The sequence below is a fragment of the Hemitrygon akajei genome, chromosome 12 (genome assembly GCF_048418815.1).
Source record: "Hemitrygon akajei chromosome 12, sHemAka1.3, whole genome shotgun sequence".
Taxonomy (NCBI): domain Eukaryota; kingdom Metazoa; phylum Chordata; class Chondrichthyes; order Myliobatiformes; family Dasyatidae; genus Hemitrygon; species Hemitrygon akajei.
This window is the reverse complement of record NC_133135.1, coordinates 60,549,124-60,565,132: the sequence shown is the minus strand read 5'-3', so window position 1 is coordinate 60,565,132 and position 16,009 is coordinate 60,549,124. Positions and strand designations below refer to the sequence as shown.

The window sequence follows — 16,009 nt, the reverse complement described above, 5'->3', positions numbered from 1 at the left end:
AGAAAGCACATTAGAGTGTGTCAATGGGACTTATTATCCAGAATACATAAGGATTGAAGTCAGTGTGTAAAGTGCAAGATTATATAACTAAGGATTTGATGATTGTTGATAAACTCAAATTTATTACTTTAATGGCTGATGTGGTAAATGCTTCAGCACAAACTAAAAGTGGGACTGAAAAAAATAAAAATTATATTAAAGGCTGCAGAAAAAAACATTTAGAAATTAAAGAGCTAATCCTAGAAGTTATTAATGATGCTTTTCAAGGAGGGGTAAATAATATTCAGACTTCAGAAAAGGGCTGTCAATGTTCTCTTTTTCTTTATTGTTATTTTTTTTAAATCCTACAATGGAATGCTAGAAGTTATTAGTCAGGGTATTTTCATCCTATGTAGGACTGTAGTGACTCAAATGTGAACGGGATGGTGATGGTTAAGCCTTTCTGAAAGTACTGTACAGTTATTTTATGCGTTTGAATTATGTTCAATAGGTGGCGGTACTGCACCTTATGTTGGTCTGCCAATCGCCAAAAAACATTACTAGAAGAAGGGTGACGAGCCATTATCTTGAATACCAGAGATCAGCCAGTCAGGTTTGGACACCGGTGCTCTCTCTGTGAGAGAGCTGGAAGTCAGCCCACTGTCCACCTGAAGCACTCGCAACTCTTCCGAAGACCCAAACTTTGTACCGCGCATGCTTCTCTGTGGCACTGCGATTGATCGCCGAGTGCCACATGTGGTTCCGGGTCAGCCGGACGTCTGCCTTCGGTGGTTTGGTGTGTAAGGTAGAGAAGGCTTTGAGGGAGACTGGCATCTTATTCCCGGACCTAGTGGCGGGCTGCCTGTCTGGCTCTCCGGCCAGACGGCCATGGGAGCGGAGAGCAGTGCGGCGAGGACCCCCCGTCTGGAAGAGTCGCCGGTAACCTTGCTCGGTGGTCTCAGCGTATACCGAGCGACGCTGGACGAAGAACAGCTGGCATCCGTGTTTGTCTATCAGCGGGGTAACGAGGACACTGTCAACAAGGCCGCTAAGGTGAGCAAAGCCAAGGCTAAACTCTTCAAAGATTTGACACTTCATGTAGTGATGAATACAGTCATTCATTTGATTTGTATTAATTTTGTTAGCCTTAAGATTTAGAAATATGGTGTTTGTGGTGCACTGTAATTTTTTGTTTGAACATTTCCTCATTCAACTGCTGCTACGGTCACCATTCCCTGTGGATACTAGAAGGCTGAGGGTACACTGTAGTTCAGATTTCTCAAGTAAGTGTGTCTTCGTGTGAAGAATTTTAATCAAGTCAAGTCATTTTTATTGTCATTTCGACCATAACAGCTATGTACAGTATATAGTAAAAATGAGACAATGTTTTTTCAGGACCATGGTGTTACATGACACAGTACAAAAACTAGACTGAACTACGTAAAAAACAACACAGAGAGAAAAAAAAAACAACTACACTAGACTACAGACCTACCCAAGGTTGCATAAGGCGCACAAAACAGTGCAGGCATTACAATAAATAGTAAACATGACAAATGGGCAAGATGTCAGTCCAGGCTCTGAGTATTGAGGAGTTTGATAGCTTGGGGGAAGAAACTGTTACATAGTCTGGTCGTGAGAGCCCAAATGCTTTGGTGCCTTTTCCCAGACGGCAGGAGGGATAAGAGTTTGAAGAGAAGAGAGACTCCGATGATCTTCTCAGCTGACCTCACTATCTGCTGCAGGGTCTTGCAATTTGAGATGGTACAATTTCCAAACCAGGCAGTGATGCAGCTGCTCAGGATGCTCTCAATACAACCCCTGTAGAATGTGATAAGGATGGGGGGTGGGAGATGGACTTACTTCAGCCTTCGCAGAAAGTAGAGATGCTGCTGGGCTTTCTTTGCTATGGAGCTGGTGTTGAGGGACCAGGTGAACACTTAAGAAATTTGGTGCTCTTAACGATTTCTTCTGAGGAGCCGTCGATGTTCAGCGGGGAGTGATCGCTCCGTGCCCTCCTGAAGTCAGCAACCATCTCTTTTGTTCACATTCAGAGACAGGTTGTTGGCTCTGCACCAGTCCGTTAGCCGCTGCACCTCCTCTCTGTAAGCTGACTCGTCATTCTTGCTGATGAGACCCACCACAGTCGCGTCATCGGCAAACTTGATGATGTGGTTTGAGCTGTGTGTTGCAGCACAGTCGTGGGTCAGCAAGTGAACAGCAGTGGACTGAGCACACAGCCCTGGGGGGCCCCCATGCTTGGTGTGATGGTGTTGGAGATGCTGCTCCCAATCCGGAATGACAGGTCTCCCAGTCAGGAAGTCTAGGATCCAGTTACACATTTGCTAAGGTTGAAGGCATGCTTGTCAAAGTACAACTAAAGTCATTACTGATGCTTGAGAAGATTGAGGGTGGGAGAAGATCAAATTTGAAAATGAGAAATAGAAATGGAAACAAAACAAAACCTGCAGATGCTGGAAACAGCTGATTGTTTTCATAACCTTCTGATCAGTCAGTTTCTGTGGAAGGAGAAAGAGTGTTGAAAGTTTAAGGTTGGAGACCTGGGAATTAATTGTTACTTCATTGGTAGCAAATGTACTGTGAATTAGTGAACATCTGTGAACATTAGTGAGGAAAAAAAAAACACAAAATGCTGGCAGAACTCAGCAGGCCAGACAGCATCTGTGGGAGGAGGTAATAACGATGTTTCGGGCCGAAACCCTTCATCAGGAGTGAAGTAACATGGGATGGTCGAGGGGGGATAAGAAGTGGGGGGAAGGATAAAGTAGAGAGCTGGGAAGTGATAGGCTGGAGGGAAATGGGCTGGGGGAAGGTGGAGAATTATGGGAAATAAAAGAGAAAGAAAGGTAGGGCTGGGGGGAGAGATTATAGTGAGGGGGAAAAAGAAAGAGAAAGAGAACCAGACTAAAATAATAGATAGGGATCGGGGTAAAGGTGGGAAGCAGGGGTATCAACGGAGGTCAGTGAGCTGGATGTTCATGCCGGCAGGAAGGAGGCTACCTAGGTGGGAGATAAGGTATTGCTCCATCGACCTGCATGTGGCCTCATCTTGACGGTAGAGGAGGCCATGGACAGACATGTCAGAGTGGGAGTGGTCTGCGGAATTGAAGTGTGTGGCCACAGGGAGATCCCGCCACTGCTGGAGGACCGAGCGCCGGTGTTCGGCGAAACGGTCTCCCAGTCTGCGGCGGGTCTCCACAATGTATAAATGGCCACATCGGGAGCACCGGATACAGTATATCACCCCAGTTGACTCGCAGGTGAAGTGGTGCCTCACCTGAAAGGACTGTCTGGGGCCTGGGATGGTGTTGAGGGAAGAAGTGTGGGGGCAGGTGTAGCACTTCTTCCGTTTGCAGGGATGAGTGCCCGGAGGAAGATCCGTGGGGAGAGATGGGGGGGGGGGGGTGAATGGACAAGGGAGTCGCGTAGGGAGCGATCCCTGCGGAAAGCCGAGAGTGGGGGGGGAGGGGAAGATGTGGTTGGTGGAGGGATCACGTAGGAGGTGGCAGAAGTTACGGAGGATTATGCGTTGGATCTGTAGGCTGGTAGGGTGATAGGTGAGGACCAGGGGGACTCTATCCCTGGTGGGCTGGCGGGGGGGATGGGGTGAGGGCAGAGGTGCGTGAAATACAGGAGACACGATGGAGGGCAGAGTTGATAGTGAACGAAGGGAAGCCCCTTTCTTTAAAAAAGGAAGACATCTCCTTTGTCCTAGGATGAAAGGCCTCATCCTGAGAGCAGATGCGGCGGAGGCGGAGGAATTGAGAGAAAGGGATAGCATTTTTGCAGGAGACAGGGTGGGAGGAGGAATAGTCTAGGTAGCTGTGGGAGTTAGTAGGTTTGTAGTAGACGTCGGTGGATAGGCTGTCTCCAGAGATAGAAACAGAAAGATCTAGAAAGGGGAGGGAGGTGTCGGAAATAGACCAGGTGAATTTGAGGGCAGGGTAAAAGTTGGAGGCGAAGTTAATGAAGTCGACAAGCTCAGCATGCATGCAGGAAGCAGCACCGATGCAGTCGTCGATATAACGTAAGAAAAGAGGAGGACAGATGTCAAGTGTAGGCTTGGAACATAGATTGCTCCACATGGCCGACAAAAAGGCAGGCATAGCGAGGACCCATGCGGGTGCCCAAGGCTACACCTGTAGTTTGGAGGAAGTGGGAGGAGCCAAAGGAGAAATTGTTAAGGGTGAGGACTAATTCCGCGAGGCGGAGAAGAGTGGTGGTAGAAGGTGACTGGCTGGGCCTGGAATCCAGGAAGAAACGGAGAGCTTGGAGACCTTTCTGGTGGGGGATAGAGGTGTATAGGGACTGGACGTCCATGGTGAAAATGAGGCGGTGGGGGCCAGGGAACTCGAAATCTTTGAAGAGATGTAAAGCATGGGAAGTATCACGGACATAGGTGGGAAGGGATTGAACAAGGGGAGATAAAACAGAGTCGAGATAGGCAGAAATGAGTTCAGTGGGGCAGGAGCAAGCAGAGACAATGGGTCTGCTTGGACAGGCAGGTTTGTGAATCTTAGGTAGGAGGTAGAAACGGGAAGTGCGGGGTGTGGGAACTATAAATTTGGTGGCCGTGGATGAGAGATCTCCCGAGCTGATGAGATTGGAAGTGGTTTGGGAGACAATGGACTGGTGCTCCCTGGTGGGGTCATGGTCCAGGTGTAGATAAGAGGAGGTGTCAGCGAGTTGATGTCGTGCCTCCGCTATGTACAAGTCGGTGCGCCAGACATCAACAGCACCCCCCTTATCAGCGGGTTTGATGGTCAGGTTGGGATTGTTGCGGAGGGAATGGAGAGCAGAGCGTTCAGAGGGGGTAAGGTTGGAATTGGAGCAAGGGGTGGTGAAGTTGAGACGGTTAATGTCCCAACGGCAATGAGAGATGAACAGATCCAGGGCGGGTAGAAGTCCTGGGCGGGGAGTCCATGAGGAGGAGGAGGGTTGGAGACAGGAGAACGGGTCATCGGTGGGGGTGGGAGAGTCCCTACCGAAGAAGTGGGCTCGAAGACGGAGCCAGCGGAAGAAGAGCTCCACGTCCTGGCGCACGCGGAACTCACTGAGGTGAGGGCGAAGGGGGACAAAGGTGAGGCCCTTACTAAGGACAGAGCGCTCAGCCTCAGATAGAGGAAGGTCGGAGGGGATGGTGAAGACCCGGCAGGGTTGAGAGCGCTGGTCCGAAGTGGGTGGGAGGCTGGTGGAGTCAGCGGGGAAGGGGTGGGGGTGAGAGGAAGCTGAAGCCCCCGAGGGCCTGGGAACCGGTGATTGAACCTCAGGCTCGGGAGGATCAGATGGCAGCGCGTGGAGGTCCAGCTCGGAGGTCAAGGCTGGGATCCAGCATGCTGGTGGGGGAAGGGGGGGAGATGGCAGCACGAGGAGGTCCGACTGGAAGTTCAAGACCGGAGTCTCTGAGGGGGTGTCCATGGCCGTAGGAACCCGCGTTGGTGGTACTGGAGTCAGGGTACAGAGTCTGTCCAGTGCCGTGATTGGCAGTGGGGGTCGCGATCTGAGATTCATGAATCCACCCCCCACCCTTACCCCCATCCCTATCTATTATTTTAGTCTGGTTCTCTTTCTCTCTCTTTTTCCCCCCTCACTATAATCTCTCCCCCCAGCCCTACCTTTCTTTCTCTTTTATTTCCCATAATTCTCCACCTTCCCCCTGGCCCATTTCCCTCCAGCCTATCACTTCCTAGCTCTCTACTTTATTCCTCCCCCCACTTCTTATCCCCCCTCGACCATCCCATGTTACTTCACTCCTGATTAAGGGTTTTGGCCCGAAACGTCGTTATTACCTCCTCCCATAGATGCTGTCTGTCCTGCTGAGTTCTGCCAGCATTTTGTGTTTTTTTAAATTTATTTCCAGCATCTGCAGATTCACTTGTGTTGCCTTTGAACATTAGTGAGACTTGGTATGATACGACCACAGAGCTTTGAGTTTGAGTTTACAGGTGGTAGATCCAAGGAGGCCAGGCAGGAGTTCATTTGATTAGTTAACCCCTGAGATAACATAATGCAGCTTTACCATTTAATAAAGGCAGTTCATCATTCCTCCTAAATAGGGAGAGGAAAGTCTGATTCACAGTATAACCATCAAGTATTCCTTGTTGAAAATACTAAAAACCTGTGCTGATCAACTGTCTGAAGTGTTCACTGAGATATTTAACCTCTTGCTGAGATACCCAACTGATTCAAGCAGGCTTCAATTATACCAGTGCCTATGAAGAAAATGGTAACTTGCCTCAATGACTGTCGTCTAGGGGCACTTATATCCACAGTGATGCAGTGCTTTGAGAGGTTAGTGATGAAACATATCAGCTGCTGCCTGAGAATTGATTTGGATCAGCTCCAATATGCGTACCAGAACAATAGGTCCACAGCAGATGCCATCTCATTGGCTCTTCACTCAACCCTAGAACATCTGAACAGTAACGGTGCATGCATCAGGATGCTCTTATCGACAACAGTTCGGCATTCAGTGCTATCATCCCCTCCAAACTAATCAAAAAACTCCCAAGACCTTGGCCTCAATACCTCCTTATGCTATAGGATCCTTGATTTCCTCACTTGAAGACCCCAGTCAATTCAGATTGGCAACATCTCCACAATCTCCATCAGCATAGGTACACCACAAGGCTATGTGCTTAGCCCTCTGCTCTGCTTGCTTTACACTTATGACTGTATGGCTAAGCACAGCTCAGATGCCATATTCAAGTTTGCTGAACTTGACTTCACTGTCATAGGCCGCATCAAAGGTGGTGATGAATTAACATATGGAAGGGAGATTGAAAATCTGGCTGAGTGGTTCCATAACAACAATCTTTGACTCAATATCAGCAAGACCAGGAAGGAAACCAGAGGTCTGTGAGCTAGTCTTTATTGGAGGATCAGAGGTGGAGAGGGTCAGCAACTGTAAATTCCTCAGTGTTATTACTTCAGAGGACCTGTCCTGGGCCCAGACTGTGTGCAATTACGAAGAAAGCACGGCAGTACTTCTGTTTTCTTCAGTATTTCCAAAGTTTCGGTATGACGTTTAAAACTTTGACAAACTTCTATAGGTGTGTAGTGGAGAGTATATTGATTGGCCCTCCATCACAACCTAATGTCCTCAAACAGAAAATCCATCCTGGCCCACTCCATTACGGATAAAGCCCACCATTGAGCACATTTGGCTGGAGCAATGTCGCAGGAAACCAGCATCCATCGTCAGGAACTTCCACCATCCAGGATATGCTCTCTTCTTGCTACTGCCATCAGAAAGAAGGTATAAGAGCCTCAGGACTCACACCACCAGGTTCAGGAACAGTTACTAACTCTCAACCATCAGGCTCTTAAACTAGAGGGGATAACTTCACTCAACTCCACTTTCCCCATTACTGAAATGTTCCCACAACCTATGGATTCACATACAAGGACTCTTCATCTCATGTTCTCATTATTTATTTATTATTTTGTTCTTTTTGTATTTGCACAGTTTGTTGTCTTTTGCACACTGGTTGAACGTCCAAGTTAGTGCAGTCTTTATTTGATTCTATTATGGTTATTATTGAATTACGGATTTATTGAGTATGCCTGCAAGAAAGTGAATCTCGGGGTTGTATATGGTAATGTGTATATACTTTGAAAATAAATTTACTTTGAACTTTGAATAGGTACAGAGGAGATGTCAGGGATAAGTTTTTTACTCAGAGAGTGGTAAGTGTGTGTGGAATAGGCTGCCAGCAACGGTGGTGGAGGCAGATACGATAGGGTCTTCTAAGAGACTTCTGGATAGGTACATGGAGCTTAGGAAAATAGAGGCCTATGGGGAAGTCTAGTATTTTCTAAGGTAGGGACATGTTCAGCACAACTTTTTGGGCCGAAGGGCCTGTATTGTGCTGTAGGTTTTCTATGTTTCTATGAATTGTACACCACTTCTGTACCAAAACAGTGGAGTCCTGTTTGACAACACTATTCCTGCAGTAGAAATCTATGTTTGTGATATTATTTTGTTCCTTTCCTGAAGTAAATGGATGCAATCACAAGATACTTTATCAAAAGATTTTGTTCGATCTGAAAGGTTAGCTCAGTTAGGTAAAGTATCGTGGCTGTGAAGATTTGCCTTCTACTATATCTACTGCCACTTCTACAAAAATATAATTCTTTGTATTGAAGCTTTATAATATACTTTTACTTTATAATCTAGCTTTGCATTTCCCAGTGCAATGAAAAAACTGTAAAGTTATTGAGAAAACTTAACCTAGTAATTTATCAAGCCATTGCTTATTTCCTTGCATTGCATTGAACTTGGCAATTAATGGAAAGTAGGTTTTGAAAATAGTATTGATGCTACCCTACATGGAGTTGCCTTTAGATTTTGACTTCTCTGACAGGAAGCTCCATGTTGTCCTTTAATGTACCTAATAAAAGTTTGGAAAGCAATTAATTACTTTGTGTTTCAGCTATGGATATTTTGATAAATTGAGCAGCTAATCTGTATATTTCTTTAAGCATTCATGGAGTTTGTATTTAAATTTGAATAATCTGCTAATATACTCTGGGTGAATTTCTTACATTTGAAATATGGAGAATGCTCAATATATTTCATTTTTAAACTATCCTATTTGAATAGCTAGCAGAAACCTATTTTTAAATATAAAGTGTTGTAAATAAAAAATAGTGATTGTTTAAGCTGTGTTTATCAAATGGGGGGAGGTTTTTTGATGTTTTGGATCAATTCTATTGAAAGATGTTGCATTTCTTCACAGCTTACTCTCCCACCTATCTTTAGAGCCTCAGCACAGTATCTATACTTTTGTTCAATATCTCAGAGGATCTAACCTGGGCCCAAGACGCCGATGCAATCACAAAGCAGGCATGCCAAGGTCTCTGGTTTGTTAAGGATTTGAGGAGAGTTGGTAAATCACCGAGGACTTTTGCAAATTTCTTTAGATGTACAGTGGAGAGTATTCTGACTGGTTGCATCACAGCCTGGTATGGAGACTCCAATGCATAAGATCTCAAGGAGCAGCAGAGGGTTATAGAGTTGATTATCTCCACCATGGATACAATCCTTCTACTATTGAGAATATCTTCAAGAGGTGGTGCCTCAGGGAAGTGCCATTCAGAAGAATCAGGTTTATTATCACTAGCACGTGACATGAAATTTGTTAACAGCAGCAGCAGTTCAATGCAATACATAGCAGAGAGAAAAAAATAATAAATATAATAAAAATAATAATAAATTAGCAAGTAAATAAATTACATATGTTGAATAGGTTTTAATAAAGGACACAAACAGAAATACTGTATATTTTTTAAAAATATGAGGTAGTGTCCAAAGATTCAATGTCCATTTAGGAATCGGATGGCAGAGGGGAAGAAACTGTTCTTGAATTGCTGAGTGTGTGCCTTCAGGCTTCTGTACCTCCTACCTGAAGGTAACAGTGAGAAAAGGGCATGCCCTGGGTGCTGGAGGTTCTTAATAATGGACGCTGCCTTTCTGAGACACCGCTCCCTGAAGATGTCCTAGGTACTTTGTAGGTTAGTGCCCAAGATGGATCTGATTAGATTTACAACCTTTTGCAGCTTCTTTCAGTCCTGTGCAGTAGCCCCTCCATACCAGACAGTGATGCAGCCTGTCAGAATGCTCTCCACAGTACAACTATAGAAATTTTTGAGTGTATTTGTTGACATGCCAAATCTCTTTAAATTCCTAATAAAATATAACCGCTGCCTTGCCTTCTTTATAACTACATCGATATGTTGGGACCAGGTCAGATCCTTAGAGATCTTGACACATAGCAACTTGAAGCTGCTCACTCTATCCACTTCTGATCCCTCTGTGAGGATTGGTATGTGTTCCTTCGTCTTACCCTTCCTGAAGTCCACAATCAGCTCTTTCGTCTTACTGATGTTGAGTGCCAAGTTGTTGCTGCAGCACCATTCCACTAGTTGGCATATCTCACTCTTGTATGCCATCTTGTTACAACCTGAGATTCTACCAACAATGGTTGCATCATCAGCAAATTTATAAATGGTATTTGAGCTATGCCTAGCCACACAGTCATGGGTTTAGAGAAAGTAGAGCAGTGGGCTAAGCACACACCCCTGAGGTGCACCAGTGTTGATCATCAGCAAGGAGGATATGTTTTCACCAATCTGCACAGATTGTGGTCTTCCAGTTAGGAAGTCGAGGATCCAATTTTAGAGGGAGGTACAGAGGCCCAGGTTCTGCAACTTCTCAATCAGGATTGTGGGATGATGGTATTAAATGCTGAACTCCAGTTGATGAACAGCATCCTGATCTAGTTGTTTTTGGTGGTCTAAAGCCATGTGGAGAGCCATTGAGATTGTGTCTGCCATTGGCCTATTGTGGCAATAGGCTAACTGCAATGGGTCTGGGTCCTTGCTGAGGCAGGAATTTAGTCTCAAAGCATTTCATCACTGTCGATGTGAGTGCTACTGGGCGACGGTCATTAAAGCAGCCCACATTATTCTTCTTAGGCACTGGTATAATTGTTGCCTTTTTGAAGCAAGTGGGAACTTCTGCCTGTAGCAGTGAGAGGTTGAAAATGTCCTTGAATACTCCCGCTAGTTGGTTCGCACAGGGTTTCAGAGCCTTACTAGGTACTCCATCGGGACCTTCCGCCTTGCGAGGGTTCACTCTCATTAAATAGTCTAACATCAGTCTCTGAGACGTAGATCACAGGATCATCAGGTGCAGCAGGGAACTTCACAGCTGCAGCTGTGTTCTCCCTTTTAAAGCGTGCATAAAAGGTGTTTGTACATCTGGTAGTGAAGCATCACTGCCATTCATGCTATTGGGTTTTGTTTTGTAGGACGTAAGGAGTTTTAGCCAAGTTACTTCACCTACATGTGGAGCTGTAGGGCTTGGTCAAAGTCCTCAATGAACGTATCTTCTGTTTTACCATGGAGAAAGACATGAAAGTTGTGAATCTTCAGAAAATTAATTGGGATACCATAGAGGAGCAGAATATCTTAAAAAATATTTAGATCTGCAGGGCATCATCTAAGATCATTGTGAGAGGCTAGAGAATAAACTGCTTGAGACCTTGCTGAGGTATTTACATCACCATTATCCTTGGGTGAACTGTCAGAAGACTGGAGGGTAGTGAATGTTGTGCCTTTATTTAAGAAGGGGAGCAAAGCAAAAGCCCAAAAAGTATAGACCCACAAGCCTAACATCTGTGGTAGATAAATTACTGGAGAAGATTCAGAGGAATTACATATATACACATCTGGAAAGACAGGTACCTTAAAGGTAGTCAGCTTAGTGCATGCAAAATCATATCTTATTGAGTTTTTTTGGTGAGGTAACCAAGAGGGTTGATGAGGGCAAAGCAGTAGATGTGATCTATATGGACTTCAGTTAAAGCCTTTGGTAGGCTCCACATGATGGGCTGCTCTAGAAAGTTAGATTGCACGGAATCCAGAGGGTGCTGGCTCAGTTGGATTGATGGTGGAAGGTTATTTCTTGGACTGGAGGCCTCTGATTAGTGGTGGGCCTTGGGTTGTTGCTGTTTTTATTGGTTATCTATGTCAATGATTTGGATGAGAATGTATAAGTTATGGTTACAAGGTTTGCAAATGACACTGAAGTAGGATGTATCAATGACAGTGAAGAAGGTCAGCAAAAATTACACTTGAAATGCTGGGTAAGTAAGTTGAGGAATGGCAAATGGAGTTTAATTTGGGTGAGTATGAGTGTTGCATTTTGGAAAGTCAAATCAAGGTAGGATTTTGTCAGTAGACGGGAGGGTGTTGCATAACAGAGACCTTTGGTTCCAGTACATATTTCCCTAAAAATTGCATTACAGTTAGACCAGATCATTAAAAAGGATTTTGGCAAGCTGGCCTTCATCAGTCAGGACATTGACTATAGAAGTTGAGAGGTTATGCTGCAGTTGCACAAGGTGTTGATGAAGCAGCACATGAAGTGTTGTGTTCAGTTTTGGGCACCCTGCTATTAGGAAATGTATTATTAGACTGGAGAGCGTGCAGAAAAGATTTACAAGGATGTTGCTAGAACTCGAACTAACTTATAGGGAGAGTTTGAGCAGGCTAGGACTTTTTATCTTTGAAGAGTGGGAAACTAAGAGGTAATCTTATAGAACTGCATAAGCAAAATCACCATGACTGGCATAAACAGGGTGGACACAGTAGTTCTTTTTTGCAAGGTTGGGAATCAAGAACTAGAGGACATAAATATAAGGTGAGAGGGAAAAGCTTTAATAGGAACTTGAGGGGCAACTTTTTTTTTAATAGTATGATACGTCTATGGAATGAGCTACTGCAGTAAGTTGTTGCAGTAGGTGCCATAACAACTTAAAGAATGATGTGCAGGTACATGGATTGAGAAGGTTTAGAAGTGTGCAGGCCAAACATTGGTAAATGGGATTGGCTTACATGGGCACCTTGGTTGGTACAGATCCGTTGGGTTGAAGAGCCTATTTCCGTACTCTGTGACTCGTGTGGCTATTGATCAATATTGACTATTAAAATATATCTTAAATATAAAATGATCTGGGATGAATTTTCCTGATATTTAGACATACAAAGCCTTCGCCTGATATATAGGGCTCAGTAAATGTGAATTCCAGCTTTGTCATTTCATGGGTAGATGTGTTGGAAATCCAACATTGTACTAAAGTCATTCCCATTTTCATGGTTTTATTTGTATTAATTGGAAGGTTCTCTTGCTGTATACATATGATTTCATCATAGCTGCTCCAACATGACTAATTTTCTCCAAACTTCAGCTTTCTTAATATTTGTATTTCCAATGCATTTATCCATTTTACTGACTGAGGGCCCTACGAGTTTCTACTGTTTTTACTTGATACAAAGTGCAAATGCAAGCCAGAATAAATGTTAAATGGTCAGTTACAGGTGATATTGAATGATTTTGTGGTTTCCTTGATTTTAGGAGTTGGGATGTTATGTTGAAGTTGTGTAAGTCATTGTTGAGGCCTAATTTAAAGTACTGTACTATGTGTATTTCTAAACTACCTGCAGAAAATATATCAATAAGATTGAAAGGGCACAAAGAAAATCTACAAGGACTTGAGTCATAAGGAAAGGTTGAATAGGTTAGGACTTTATTCCTTGAAGCACAGAAGAATTGGAGGGAGAAATTTGATAGAGGTATACAAAATTATGAGGATATAGTTCTGGTAAACGCAAGCAGGCTTTTTCCACTGAGGTTAGGTGACCTGAGGGGTAACTTCTTCACTCAAACGGTAGTGTGAGTGTGGATTGAGCTGCCTGAGGAAGTGCTAGATGCAGGTCTGATTTCAGTATTTACGAGAAATTTGGATAAGTGCATCGATGTGAGGGGCATGGAGGGCTATGGTCTAGGTGCAGGTTGATGGGGCTAGGCATGGACTAGATGGGCTGAAGAATCTGTATCTATGCTGTAGTCTTCTATGACGCTTTTTAATCGTTGCAAGGAGCTACTTGTCCCAGTTCTTTTATTAGGTCTGAAAGTAATAGGTATGCAGAACAAATGACTTCTTTGTGGTTAGAGAATAAATTCTAAGCTGACTTGATTTCACTTAACATATTCCCTGTTCCTGAACTAATAACTGTTCTGTTTGTTCTGATTTTGCATATGGTCCTGGAAGGTATCTGCTTTTTTTAAAAAGAGCATTTTTAATCTAGAAAACTGAAGTAACGGTCTTGAGATGTTTATGATCCTTTCTTTCATATATTGTTTTAGCATCTGAAAACCTTGCGTCACCCATGCCTGCTGAGGTTCTTATCGAGCACAATTGAAGCTGATGGCATCCACTTGGTTACTGAGCGAGTGCAGCCCCTGCATATGGTGCTGGAAGATGTCTCTGCAGATGAGATCTGTGCTGGAATTTATGACATCCTTCAAGCACTTATTTTCCTCCATGACCGGGTAAGAATGAGAATGGCTGGTGGTAAGTGGTTGTTGCTTTTGGTAAGGATGATGCATTAATATTTGTATGAAAACTTCATTAATTATAATGTAGAGTGGTGTTGATTAATCATGTAGGTCAGGATGTAGAATCAATTTGTGTGAAGCTAAGTAAAAGCAACTGACAAAAACCACTGGAAGTAGTTTATAGGCTCCTTAATAATAGCAGTTTCAGCATTAGAAAGCATGATCAAGCAACTTCTATAAAAATAGAACGTAGAACAGTACAGCACGGAAACATGCCTTTTGTCCCACAATGTTGTGCTGAACCAGTTAAATTAGTAAACACATAGCCATCTAAACTAATTCCTTCTGTCTCCACAATGTCCATATCCTTCCATTTCCCTCATATTTATCTAAATGTCTCTTAAAACATCACTTTACACCCATGACTATGTGGCTCAGTTCAGCTCCAACACCGTATACATGTTTGTTGATGACCGCTGTTGTGGGCCTTATCAAAGGTGGTGATGAATCAGCATACAGGTGGGAGACTAAATTTGGCTGAGTGGCTGAGAAGCACAGAAGAATTGAGAGGGAAATTTGACAGAGGTATACAAAATTATGAGGATATAGTTTGGGTAAATGCAAGCAAGCTCTCACTCAGTGTCAGGAAGACCAAGGAACTGATTGTAGACTTAAGGAAAGGAAACCAGAGGTCCATGAGCTAATACTCATTGAAGTATCAGGGGTGGACAGGGTCAGTAATTTTAAATTCATGGGTGTCACTATCTCAGAGGACCTATCCTGGACTCATTATGTAAATATAATTGCAAAGAAAGCACAACAGTGCCTCTACTTCCTCAGGAGTCTCCTGAGATTCGGCATGTCATCAAAAACCTTGAACAAAATGGGTAACTACTCTCATTCTATTTCTGGTGTTCCCACAACTGATGGTCTCACTTTAAGGACTCTTTATTTTGCTATTTCATGCTGTCATTATTTATTGCTATTTATTTATATTTGCATTTGCACAGTTTGTTGTTCATTGATCCTGTTTACAGTTACCAGTACTGTTTTATAGTTTAGCTAAGTTTAACCACAGGAAAGATAATCTCGGGGGTGTATGCAGTTACATGTATGTACTCTGATAATGAATTTTACTTTGAACTTTAAAAGCCCCTAATGTATCTGCCTATATCACTACCCTGGGCAGTGCATTCTAGGCATGCACCATTCTCTGTGTTAAAAAAGCTTGCCCCCCCCCACTACTTCTTTGAACTTGCCCCATCTCACCTTAAATGCATGCCCTCAGGTATTAGACATTACAACCCTGGGAAAAAGATACTGTTCCTCTTCTCTATCTCTTGCTCTCATAACCGTATAAACCTCCATCAGATCTCCCTTCAGCCTCTGCCACTTCAGTGAAAACAACCCAAGATTGTCCAGCCTCTCTTTATAGCACATGCCCTCTAATCCAGGCAGCATCGTGGTAAGCCTCTTCTGTACCCACTCCAAAGTTATCAATGATCATGGTGGAGTTTGCTTGTAATTATAACAGTCAGCTAGACATACTGTCTCCACTTGAATTCCAGTAGTTCACCACCTAGATAACGCTGAAGGCTTGGCTTGCATTGTATACTCAGTGGCCACTTTATCAGGTACACATGCTCATTAATGCAACTGTTGATCACCATCAGTCGGTCATGTAGCAGCAACTCCGTGCATAAGAGCATGCAGACATGGTCAAGAGATTCAGTTGTTGCTCAGACCAAACATCAGGATGGGGAAGAAAAGTGATCAAAGTGATTTTCAGAAGGCCTTTGACAAGGTGCCACACATAAGATGCCTAGCAAGCTATGAGCTTATGGTATTAGTTAAGATTCTAGCATGGATACAACAATGGCTAATTGGCAGGAGGCAGAGAGTGGGAATAACCTTTTCTGGTTGGCTGCCGGTATCTAGTGGTCTTCCACAGGGGTCTGCGTTTATGTTATATGTTAATGATTTGGATGATGGAATTGATGGCTTTGTAGCAAAGTTTGCAGGCGATAGGAAGATAGTTGGAGGAGCAGAAAGCGTTGAGGAAATAGAGAGGCTATAGAAGGACCTAGACGGATTAGGAAAGTG

General features: G+C 43.8%; 1 protein-coding gene across 4 annotated transcripts in view; it reads left to right on the top strand.

Annotated features, from left to right (window-relative positions):
- Positions 1-541: 541 nt before the first annotated feature.
- scyl3 (SCY1-like, kinase-like 3) overlaps positions 542-16,009 on the top strand; it is a 35,355-nt gene continuing 19,887 nt past the window's right edge. For 2 of the 4 annotated variants that reach the window (XM_073063228.1, XM_073063227.1), the window contains exons 1-2: positions 544-1,032; positions 13,715-13,900. In XM_073063228.1, the coding sequence (XP_072919329.1) occupies positions 868-1,032; positions 13,715-13,900 (351 nt within the window). In that variant the 5' untranslated portion in view covers positions 544-867. Of the gene's footprint in view, positions 1,033-13,714; positions 13,901-16,009 lie in introns of all 4 variants that reach the window. The other 2 variants (XM_073063229.1, XM_073063230.1) reach the window with 2 other exon arrangements.